Source organism: Cryptotermes secundus, unplaced genomic scaffold (genome assembly GCF_002891405.2).
Source record: "Cryptotermes secundus unplaced genomic scaffold, Csec_1.0 scaffold1339, whole genome shotgun sequence".
Classification (NCBI taxonomy): domain Eukaryota; kingdom Metazoa; phylum Arthropoda; class Insecta; order Blattodea; family Kalotermitidae; genus Cryptotermes; species Cryptotermes secundus.
The window spans coordinates 215899-228554 of NW_019731295.1; the positions used below are offsets into that span (position 1 = coordinate 215899).

Consider the following 12656-nt stretch of genomic DNA (forward strand, 5'->3'; position numbering starts at 1 on the left):
TATATATATATATATATATATATAAATTCCATGCACTTCCAAGGAACACATCAATCAACTACAAACTTCCAAATTAAACAATGGTTCCCACCTAGCACAAATCCGCCATTTTGTCTCACTCACCCTTCCCCTTCCACATGTATCTCCCACTATACACTGAGTCCATAATTTACCACAGCCAGTGCTCAATGCATTCAGGGTTTTCTAATCTTTCTTTTGTCACTGTGTCAAAAATTAATTGCCCTTATTGCAGTCATTAGTGAAGAATGTAGCTGTAGCTTTGCCACCTCAAAGAAAGTGTGGTTATAATCTTGATGTCAAATTGAACACTATTCATCGCAATCACAGATGCCAAAACCATGAGAACAAAAAATTAAGTAAAACATTATAAGAGTGGCAGAGGAATGAGTACTGGGAAGACCAAGGCGTAGGTGGGTGGACAATATTAAAATGGATCTTAAGAGAGATAGGACGGGATGGTATGAATTGGATTGATCTCGTTGAGGATAAGGGCCAGTGGAGGGCTCTTGTGAACATGGTAATGAACCTTCAGGTTCCATAAAATGCTATGGAAGTACTTGAGTAGCTGCATAATTGGCGGCCTCTCAAGAAGGGCTCAGCTCCATGAGTGCCAAGGAGTAGCATCCCAAGGCTATACAAAGACCTGAAGAAGGAGAAGTGCAACACACCGAAATAGATAGTTAAGAAACAAGTGGAAGTTTAACAAAGAATCCAAATCTAGGGGGGGGGGAAACACACAACAAACCACAAACCCACACCCCAACATAATAATAACCTCACAACTACTAGCTTGACAGAATAACAAACAAAAGACTTTATGTATGCTGTGTCTGTTGTGTTCTATAGTGTGTAATCAGTGAGGCTGCTATAGTTAATAGAACTTGGTTATAACGTCATCAAAGGGACCTAAAAATAGTGTCGTTATAAACGAATGTCGTAACCGAAATGGGCATTTCCACAGTAGCCTTATGTTAGTCACGTAAAAATCTACCAAAAACCGAGTTAAAATGTTGCATTTTTTAGTGAAATACGTAGTTAAGTACAGACTAACGTAACATTAACGTGGAATTGCCCAAATGTGTAATATCAAAGACATATTACAGCGCTTTTCACTGACAATACACACCNTCCCACCCCACACCCTTGTTTTCACATAAAACCCACGCTCCTCTTGCAGCCCGCGGTCGTATTCTTCCAGGACAGTCACGTCAGGAAGTAGAGAAAGTGAGGGTGGGCAGACACATCGAACTTTCCCACGATATCAGAGAAATTCAGGAATGAAAATGACGTTACATACGAGGTTGATGCATTTGTGCATGTCGTACTAAGCAAGGTATAAAAACAGTTGCTTTATGAGGAATTAGTTCGTACCATTGAATATTTGACGCAATAGACAAGGTGTCGCAGAAACCGATGTTGCTATAACCAAGTTTTACTGTATTTGTAGCGCTCAGTAAATCCAATTACAAATCCAAACCCTTGTCTAGTCACTAATGTGGGACAATATGATCTAAGAATTATCACAGAACCGCTGATTTTTATACTGAACTTCTGATAGCACAGTAAGCTCCCTATTATTGGAGCTAATGAAAGAGAGAAGATACACAAATGACAATTACGAATAACAAGAATGATAAACATGGATAATCCAAGGTACTGTTGAATACAGAAATTTGGAAAGTGTGCAAAGCATCTGTTTTCTTAATTCTCAAGAATTGTACAAATTATGGAAAAGGGACACTGATAATTAAACATGTTTCATTTGTTTGAAATGTCTTTACTCCAATAAATATTTTGTAAGTTGCTCTTAAGACATGGAGAAATGCAAGTAGGTCGCCAGGTGAAGCAATCACTACAACTATCCAATCTGAATGAAAATTGCAACGAACAGAGAATTTCATGAAATTTTATGAAAATTTGTAAAAGGGTTCTTGAGTTGTTCTGTGCAGACAGACAGCCTAAGCACTCTGTAGGACTGCAAATATTTCTAAAAAAGGAGCATGGGTAAGCTCCAAACAAATAAAATCATGCCCTTATAATTTGGGAGTATACTGTATCTGATGCAATAAGCAAGATTAACTCTGATTATGGGAGTCTTAAATGCCAGTGTAAGCAATGATCCAGTACTGCACTATACTGGACTAAATAATAAAAGTTACTAAAAATTTATTAATTTAACAATTTCATCATTATCAACAGATACCTTCATCAGTACAGTAAAGTATTCTGAGTTATAACATGAAGTCTGGAGAGCACAGCTCAGAGGAACGTGTCACTTACATCTTCAGGATAAAAGAGTAGGCCAATTTAAGCAAGAAACCAGCAGAAGTAGAAGAAAGCTCAGCCCACCTTCCAGCCTGTTTCTGCTGGATTCCTGCTTGGTTTACTCTTCAGCAGTGAAGATGGAGGTGTCTGTTCTGAAACGTCTGACTCTCTCCAAAATGCATGGCATTACAACTCAAAACACCATTTCTACATGTATAATATAAACTCCGTTGTAAATGTAACACTTTATTGTAGTTCTTGTCCCCCTTCTTTTACACTACATATTTCGACCACAACCGGCCATCATCAGGTGTATTTCACTTCATGTAGCTGTCACACTGCACTCAATATTAACATTTAAACTCCAGATTTACAACTGTTCACTGTTCTGTCGTCAGTCGGCGCCCAATATTCCAGAACTCCCCTCGTTGATTTTGTGAATAATGTTTAAAATCTTTATTAATATTCACACATCGATTGGTTTAAAATTTTTAAATTTATTAATTTATTAATAAAGATTTTAAACATAATGATCCATGTAAGATTTGAGGCTTTCACGGCGGTGACTATGAAGAAAGCAGTCTTCTGGGATTTGGCACCGTGTATAAGTGGTNCCCAGAAGACTGCTTTCTTCATAATGATCCATGTTTCATTACCTGTCGGTACTCTAAACGATGGAACATTAGACATCCTGTTCAAAAATCTCCAATTTTTCGATGCATTTTCAAAGAGTTTCTTCTGATTTCATGTTGGCATCCTTGATACCCAAAGAGAAGTGACTTCAGACATGAGCAACATTTCACAAATATGAAAAGTGTATCCAAAGAAATCCAAAGATCAACAGCTACAATACAAACTTTGATGGGACAGCAACTGTCACACCTACCAACTTTCCAGAAATTTCACCATCATGGCTTCATCATGATCCTAGAATTGTGGTTAACATCAATTAACCCTCTAGACCAAGTTAACTTGCTGCAGAAATATATCTAACAGTAAGTACACAATGTCTCCTAGAAAATACTGGACATACAACCAAGATTGCCCTTGTCTTGTTTCATGTGGAACTTAGTTATTGAACAGTATGCACATTTTGCTAAATCCATAACAATGACAAAAAATTTGTACAGAATGTGCTACCACTCTAATCATGGGTGAGCACCTATGCCAGCAAGTGGGTACGTGCAGCAGTTGTGAAACACGTCACTGCGTGCACACACTGTCCAGCTGTCATCTACAGGCTCAGAATATACTGAACAATACCCATATTAAAACTTAAAACCAGACTTGTTGAATCTTACTATAAAGAACTTTATCTGAAATCCAAATCCTGCATTCAACACAGGAATACTGCATCAGTTCAGTAACTTCACAGTTTCAAGAACACTTCAACTTAAACTAAAACCCATGAGGAAACTAACACAGCAAACATGAGATATTGCATCTCATTACCAATTTAACAGCAACTTGCAGAGGTCAGTGATGGAATCTTAAAAGACTTCAATTTTCCATATACACCTGCGTCATACTGACGCTGTTCCAGTTGTTCAGCATACACTGCAGTCACTATCTTTGTGATGGATGGGGGATGAGGAGGAACTGGCCCACTATGTAGGTCTTGTTGTGAGAGTAGGGGTGGGGGTGAAGTACATGCCACAACTGTTCTCCTCTAACCCTTCTTCACCATTTTCTCCCTACACACTGGATAGCACCAAGCTCCAAACCACCACCCCTAATCTCGAGACCCACACACTGGGTCAATTTCCCCTTCTACCTCATTCACCTTGAAGATGGTATCTGCAATGTGAGCCAAAATGGAGCAGCTAAACATCAAAAGCAAAAGTTACACATTTAGATACAGGCCATGAAAACCCAAGGTACAGCATGATGAACTCTTACTGAAAACACTGATTCTGTTAGCATCACTGTGGAAAAATGCTGTATCATAATATGCAATCATGACATTTAGAGAATGCTACAGATATTGGGTAATATAACAAAAAACTTTGTCTACTTTCAATACGTAGCACAATTTATGAACTCAAATCGATGATAACAATTTTTACTACCAAAATTGTCATATTTTGTCTCAGAAATCAGGCAAACAATTCCCAATAGTCAGGAAACAGGTGTGTCATACTACTGTTGTAACATGGGAACTTGCAAACATCATCCCACAGTTTTGTTAAGCATTTATGAAAACTTTTCTTAATCACATGCACATGATATTGCTAAATTTAGCTATAGCAATTTCTACTATTTGGGGACATTCTCTGCAACATTTATAATAGCAACAGGGTAGAAAGGGCCAAGTAAATGATGACTGAATTTGTATACAGAGTGTTCTATGGACATACTGGCTGAACTTCAGTGTGTGTTCTACAGGTCATATGGAGCAAAAGATGTCTAACAACTTATACGTCAATTTGACACCATTATCCAGTTAAGCACTACTTTAGTGCAGCACTGAATTAAAAAAAAAGTCCATGATTTATTCTGACCGTCTTACAGTGCATACATTTATTCAAATTACTCTTCTCTCTTGCACTACATGTTTCAGCACTGAAGTGCTATCTTCAGGTGCTTTTCGATGTACGTCGAACTACTTCATTGCATGCCCTGTTGTCTTCATGCTAAAATAACTAAAATATATATTCGTCATATATATTGATAAATTTTAAATATTAAAAATATGAAAACTGTTCAGGATTTGTCATCCTTATGTCGTATCTCAATATGCGAGTCACACCTATCTTCCTCTATCGGAGTATTCTTCCATCTTTCACGTGTGTATTGTGCTTTGTGTTGTGTCTTGCTCCTGTGACTGCGTGTGTTATACTGCTGGGCCTGCTGGGTATGTGTGTGTGTGTGTGTGTGTGCTGTCTTCGTTTTGATTGAGTTATGATCATAAGTCACAGGAGCAAGACACAACACAAAGCACAATACACGCATGAAAGTAGGAAGAATACTCCAATAGAAGAAGATAGGCGTGACTCGCGTATTGAGATACGACATAAGGATGACAAATCCTGAACAGTTTTAATATTTTTAATATTAAAAATTTATCAATATATATGACGAATATATATTTTAGTTATTTTAGTATAAAGACAACAGGGCATGCAATGAAGTAGTTCGACGTACATCAAAAAGCACCTGAAGATGGCACTTTAGTGCTGAAACATGTAGTGCAGGAGTGAAGAGTAATTTGAATAAATGTATGCACTGTAAGACGGTCAGAATAAATCATGGACATAAATCAGTGCAACAGGATGCTAAAATATAACATTAAAAAAAAGTCTTTTACTCAGGTTTATCATATTAAACAAAACAATTAAGTTTCAAGGTTATTACGAAATATGTTTGAAATGCCCACCATCAGACTACATACATCCCAGTTCGTTTCTGATACCAATGGTTGCTTCATCTGTGACCTCGCTTCCAGTTTACTACCATGATACACTCTCAACATCAGTGAATCCCACAGAAAGAAATCTAATAGGTTCATGTCAGCAGACTGAGTGATTGGGCCAAGCCACCTGTCCACTTCTTCCTATCCATCTTCCTCTGCTCAAATGAGGTGATATTCCATCATGCTAAGGCATATCCTCTAAATGCAGCATTAATTCAATTTACAGAAAATTTCTGTACAACACAGCTGTTAAAACATCCCTCGATAACATTTGGTCCTAGCAGGTGACATCCTAAATCTCCAAACCCACACATGTCCACAGAAAACGTTTGAAAATGACATTCTGCTACCTCATGCAGATTTTCATGTGTCCTAAAATTCGAGTACTTGTGTTGGTAATACCATCACGGGTAAAATGACCATCTATGAACAGAATGTCATGCAAAATGTGTTAGCTGTAGTTACAGCTACTAACAAAATTATACATGGTTCGCATGATATCTCCCCAAAAGGTGTGCTGCACTCCTCGGAGGTGATACAGACATGGGCCGTCATGGAGCAAAATTCTCAATCCCTGTCTGTGCTAAACCAGTCACCTTGGAAATTCTTTGTATACTTGTACCTGGGCTTTGTTGCACTGCTGTCAGACCATCATCTTCCCCACACCGCCATTCTGCATACGCTTGTGGGAAGGAACCGGTCGGTCTCCCTCAAAAGTTCTGTTATGTACTGTGAGGGGGATACCATTGCCAGTATTCCACCACAGTAGCCCTACCATTTCTGTTGCAGAAACTATACAAAATGCATGTCATTTGTAAACATGGCCATCATTTAGACTATGATCCCACTGCAACACAACACAGCCATACTAGCCTAGACAAGGTACAAGCAGAAACTAAGTTACAGCTCACTCCACTAGCGCTTACTGGACATTTTTTGCTTCAAATGACACACACAACATCCTCATGATGTCCGACCAGTATGTTCTGGAACACTATGTTTACAGTACCCTAGAAATTACAATAATATATTCTTAAGACTAAACAATCTGAGTAAGGAGGAGTAACTATCTTGTGGGATGTGATGCTGTGTAGCCTGGCGAACACTGGTGGCGTCTACTGGATTACACGATGTTACATCACAGACATTAGTACTCCTGATAGTCACGATATGAATCTCAAATACAACAAACAAACTCTCCATGACTACGATGCAGGGATATTAGTTTCCCATAAGTAAAGGTTCCTTTATTGGGCACTTCCCATACTTGAGTTTGTAACTTTTGTTCTTTTCTTTTTTAAAATCCTGAAGTGTTTCCTGCAACCATATGCAGTCTGTAAAGTATGATATGTCAGGATATATATTATTTAGGTTCAGAAGAACCATTCATAATTGAAAGCATTTCATAAGCTGTTTTAGTCTAATTACCAATAAGGAGTAACTAAAATGAAAGTATTACATTATCGAACACCTTAAACCACCGAATCCCTAAAGGCAGCTTGCTTCCTACATGAACTTCACAGGCAACTAAAAGCACCAGTCTTCAAAGACTCCAGAAGTGCGTGTGGAAATAAGTTACACTATTTTTTTTTATACTCCATCTACTATGGGAATGTGGGTGTATCATCATTAATATAAATTCCATTACTGCCAAGTTTAAATATGGTCACCAGCACACCAGAGGCAAGAGATCTAAATCTGGCAGATAAAGGTTAATTTACCAATATTGAACGTATTAAAAAAAAAGTAAAGCTATCCCTGTAGCACGCTGTGAAGGCCCATAGGGTTGTGAGATGCTGAGGGTCCCACATTATCTAGACAATCAGCTCAAAGATGGCAGTAAGGTTATCAGCCTTACACGCCGGCTGCACTTTACTCTCCAAGAAAATTATTTAATTAATTCCTGGTACTCATTTCTGTTAGAGGCTGAGTCGACCCCAGGGCTGTAGTGCGTCTGGAAGGATTAGGTCAACTGAAAAAATCCAATGACCTCATCAGGTCTTGAACCCGCAACCTTCTGGCTTGTAGCATAGTGCCTTAACCAAGTACTCTACCGCGTGCCCCTTTATTAAATGTATTAATATATTTATCACTATTGATGGTGTAATTTTTTGCTGCAAATTCCATGAGGTGGTTCCTTGTAGCAATCCAATGTTGGACTTAATGACAGATTTTACAGTTCATTCAAAATCAGTGCAATCTATCCTGACACCACCAGGTTAGTTACAATTATGTTCTGAGACCTGCAGTAAGTAGGTTATTACTACATCTGCAGTACTGGCACTACAAACCCCTGTAAGTAGATTGTTTCATACAACTACACACACCTGCATACACACGAACCACACCTTCCTTCTCTTATGAATGATCGACAAATTCGAACTCAGAAAGTATAAAAGAATACTACATCTGCAGTACTGGCACTACAAGTACAAGTAGAATGTTTCATACAACTACACACACCTGCATACTATGCACACATGAACCACACCTTCCTTATCTTATGAATGATCAACAAATTGGAACTCAGGAAGTATAAAAGAATAACATCTACTTACAGGTTCATGTGGATGCCTGTAATCTGAGGAACTTTCTCCCGTGGTGCTTCTGTCATCTCCTACACTTCGATCCCAATCTACTTCCTTCTTCAACGACTGCAAGAATTTAAAATAAATAATTCTGTAATAAAATATAATAAATAAAATCCAAGGTGAGAAGAATGTATAGTAAGATACACAAAGAGGTAAAATGGTTCTAAAATTATGACAATTATTATGTCATATGATATTACTTTAACGCACACATGAAGGACATATCTTTCCAGAAAAAAAAAATCATTATGCTCTAATGTCCATGCATGTGTCGGTTCCCTCTCCCAGATGCATGCAAACATTTGCGGTGGGAGATTGTCACCTTCTAATTTAGGGTCCCGAAATGAAGTATGGTGATGCAACTTCAAAAATATCAGAAGGTATTCAAAGACAAGAATGTATGTGAGACACTGACCTACATGTATTTTCTCCAGAACTACTCTATAGTCTACAGGTTCTTGTATAAGTAATTCAAACCTATCTCTTACCTGCATAAGCAGGTATACAGTGGCAAATTGTTCCATAAAAAGGGTCTAAAAGTGTTGTTTTTAACATGAAGCAAGACCTCAGAGATTAGAAATCTGGAAGGGAATCAATTACATACCTGATTTCAAGGCATGAGAGACAAGCGAGTAAGCACTAACAAAACTGATGAATTCTGATTACGATGCACAAAAAAACTGATGAATTCTGATTATGATGCACACCAAAAAGTATCACATTCTAATAAACATAATCACCTGAAGATAAACTACGAGACAGCAAAAACTGTTGATCAGAATTGTGAATGTGCTACAATATGCAAGTAAAGGACAGCCATACAAAAGGACTAATTATAGTAAGTAATTAAGTGACATAATAAAATGAAACTCAAAAATGCCATACATTCTAACTGTTAATGTCTACCATATGGCAAAGCCTATGATAAAGTACTGCTGTAGGTCATTTTATCAAATATCTATCATCATCATCAAACAACTACCTGTAGCAAAATTGTGAACTTCATAAAGTGAAACACCTATTTAATGAAACAACCTGCAACAATATTTCTTTTGTTAAGATTTGGAATTTTTGCAGCATCAATTGTTCAGATTAGGGTCTTCTACATTGCCATCATGTAGTCTTGTAGATGGACACCGACATTTTGGAGACACATGCTGCCTACGTCTCCAGGCCTTAAGTGCGTCTACTGAGTTCAATAAAGTTAGACTGGCAAGATGCAAGGATGGTGGTCACTTAGGTACAGAGGCAAGGGGTAGGGATGGAGCCAGGCTGTGTCACTGGGAATGGACAGAGAGTCCACTTTCTGTGGAAGTACATGTTCCTTTCAAATACTGGAAACCACCTAATATACTATGTGGTACATAAAGATATCTGAATATATACGCAGTACTGTCCTCTGACACACAAGTAATGACGTACAAGATTTCACGGTAACCTGAAGGTGGAAGCTTCCTCTGAATACTGGTAAACACACCTACAACACTACACACTGTTATAACCCAGAAAATGCAAATCCCTTAATACAGCTTGAACTAAAAATATCAAATGCCACTTCCTAAGATCATGCATGGAGTGCACTGCAATTAGTCTGGCATCTCACGACTGCAACACTAATAACATGCCCATATGCCAGCAATTCACAAACAAATGCTGCCTGTTACCTAAGCACTCCTGGCACATCCCTAAAAAGCTCACATTCATGCATTAAGGTTCAATTTTGGAAAAAGAGCAAACTTGTTATCTTAAACATGAGCCTCCTGTTGAAGGCCTCAGGGGTTTCTGTGAGAAGAAAAGTCCTGCAGGAATTAAATAAACTGAGCTGTCAACAATTATTAACATAAGCCTGTAATACCATACTACTTTCAACAGAAGATGCACACTTTTCACACTTTTTCCTTTTGAAAAATTTAGGTGCATCTTAAATTCACGGAATGTGCACCTTTCAAATTTTTTCCCTAAAGCCCACATTTAAAAACTGTTTGCACCTTAATTTTGAACTAATAACGTGCACCTCACCTAAATTATTCGGATCTCAAATTTATAAATTTAATTACATTTATCTCTGATTTATAAATACACAGGAACGAAACAAATGTTATGCTACGAGATCAGGATATACTACAAAATTAATAACCCTCTACACCACTTACAAAATGGTACTTGCTTTATAAATCCATTTTACGGGCATTAACATAAAAATATTATAACACAAAGAACTGAATACAAACAACTGCTCTTAGTTACTCATATATTAAATAAGAAACTACTGTGGAATGGGTATAAAAGTGTTTTTCCAGTAAAATTATGAAGATTACTATCAGAATTTAATGGCTTTAGCACATTTGTTACAGTTATTTAATTTCCAAAATAAATGAATTTGCATACAACCTGGCCTTTCTTTAATACTCCTACACTTTTTCAAGGAACACAATATATCTCTAAAATGTTTACATGCAGTTATATGCAAGGTATACAAATCACAATTCTTCAAACAGCAACAGGGCATTTTTGTATTTCAGAACAGAATAGCTCTTCAGATAACTTATCCCTCTCTTCAGGTATAATTTTTGGTATTTTACTGGGGAATACTTACCAAAGGAACCTGCTGTACTGGTACCAAACCAGATGGGCCGGGCATAGGCTCATTGCTGTGTGGTGATGGCAATCTGCTGGTGGCAGTTGAACATGTGGCAGTGACCGCGGTAGCGGGCGGATTACATGAGGTTGCATTAGTTGTTACTGACATGTCACTCGGTCCTACACAACCACCATGAACTGAGGAGAGATCATTAACACCTGGTGTTTCTACCCTCCCGCCCCCACCTTCATCACAACTCTCATTGTCATTGCAACCAGAGTCACGTCGAACTTGAGTTGCCCTTTTGCTTGGGGGTGGTGATAAGCTCCCACCTGGAGGAGGTGTATCAGTATCCTCATTTATCAGTCTTGTTGTGCCTGCCACTTCCGGTGTTACTGGTGTGTCTGGCACATTTATGCTGCTGTGTTTTGGTTGTTGTTGTTGCTGCTGTTGATGTCCCTCACTTCTATCTTCCCTTGCAGAATTTAAGTTCGTCATCTCTGCAAGACCCTTTACTTTCAGGCTCTCTGCAGTCTTCAACAGGGCTGACAACTGACAGTACTCAACATTCACTTCACCCTTGTACATGAATTCAACCAGAGTTCTCAATTCTGCAAATCTAACGTCTTTGAGTATGACAATAGGGTGACGGTTTGGATGGTCCACAAACAGAGTCTGGAAGTAGGAAGAGCAAGCCGAGAGTACCACCTTGTGAGCACGGATTGAATGTCCCTCAGCACAAGCAAGCGTTACATCAACAAGGCTCTCGTCTTGAAGCAGCTGACTGAACACACCCAATAAATTGCTTTGATGATTGTTCCACCTAAGGCAGTAATGCTCACTTCCCATGTCTGTGATCTCACCCTGTGTAACAGAATCAAACTTTATTAACGCCTTGCACACACTTACATCGTAACACATGCAATGATATAGGTTAAGGAACTTCATACACAAAACATTGTATTCTTCTGACATATCACCTGATGTAGAAACTATGTGGCAGGTGTGAATGCCAACTAATACCACAGACTTTATCAGGCCCTACATAAACAGTTACGCACGTCTACCTTCCATATGTGCGATTCGCACACCATGTTTCCAAACAAACGTCACAAAACGCAACACCGTCGAACAACTTTAATGCCCGTAAAAAATGATTCTGATGTTGAAATAATACCAAAATTACCGAGTTAATCAACCAAAAGAGAAGAACAAATTTTGCACAACACGACTGACCAGCTTCTTCAAAATGGCGGAAATTTTCTGCAATGATTCTTATGGGCCCTTCATCACATTCGGCGGACTGACCCTTCAACATTAAGAACAAGACACTTTTAAAGAAAACATCTCATACTGACTCCACAAACAAAATATTGCTTAAATCATAAGATGACACAAAACCACAAACATAAAATCACTCAAAATTACTTTAACACACAAATATTTACCTTGCTACATGAAACGGAATAAGGCCTGCCACTTCAGCAACAGCGGCTCACCCGGCCTACTGTGACGTCGCCGGCCTACTGTCAACCGCGCAGTAAAGTGGTCAGTTGACTATCTACGTACATCGACCACAGCTTAGTATTAAGTTTCAACTATTTATTCCGTAATAAACTATAACGCAGGCACACTTTAAAATAGATAAACGTATTTTAGAAGTGCAGAAAGAAGTTTATACTTTGAGTATATTGGTGTACGTCTGTCTTGCATTGTTACGAGTACTTGTTTTGACTACTGTAGTTGCAGCGGTCAAGTAGACAGGGGAGGGGGTGGGAAACTCTCG

The 12656-nt window shown here is 38.4% G+C and overlaps 1 protein-coding gene across 2 annotated transcripts in view; it reads right to left on the minus strand.

Annotated features, from left to right (window-relative positions):
- Positions 1-12388, minus strand: part of LOC111866979 (protein tramtrack, beta isoform) — a 61832-nt gene extending 49444 nt beyond the window's left edge. For both annotated transcript variants that reach the window (XM_023856378.2, XM_023856376.2), the window contains exons 1-3: positions 12319-12388; positions 10886-11734; positions 8257-8352 (exon numbers count right to left, since the gene is read on the minus strand). In XM_023856378.2, the coding sequence (XP_023712146.1) occupies positions 8257-8352; positions 10886-11719 (930 nt within the window). In that variant the 5' untranslated portion in view covers positions 11720-11734; positions 12319-12388. The remainder of the gene's footprint in view (positions 1-8256; positions 8353-10885; positions 11735-12318) is intronic.
- Positions 12389-12656: the final 268 nt, after the last annotated feature.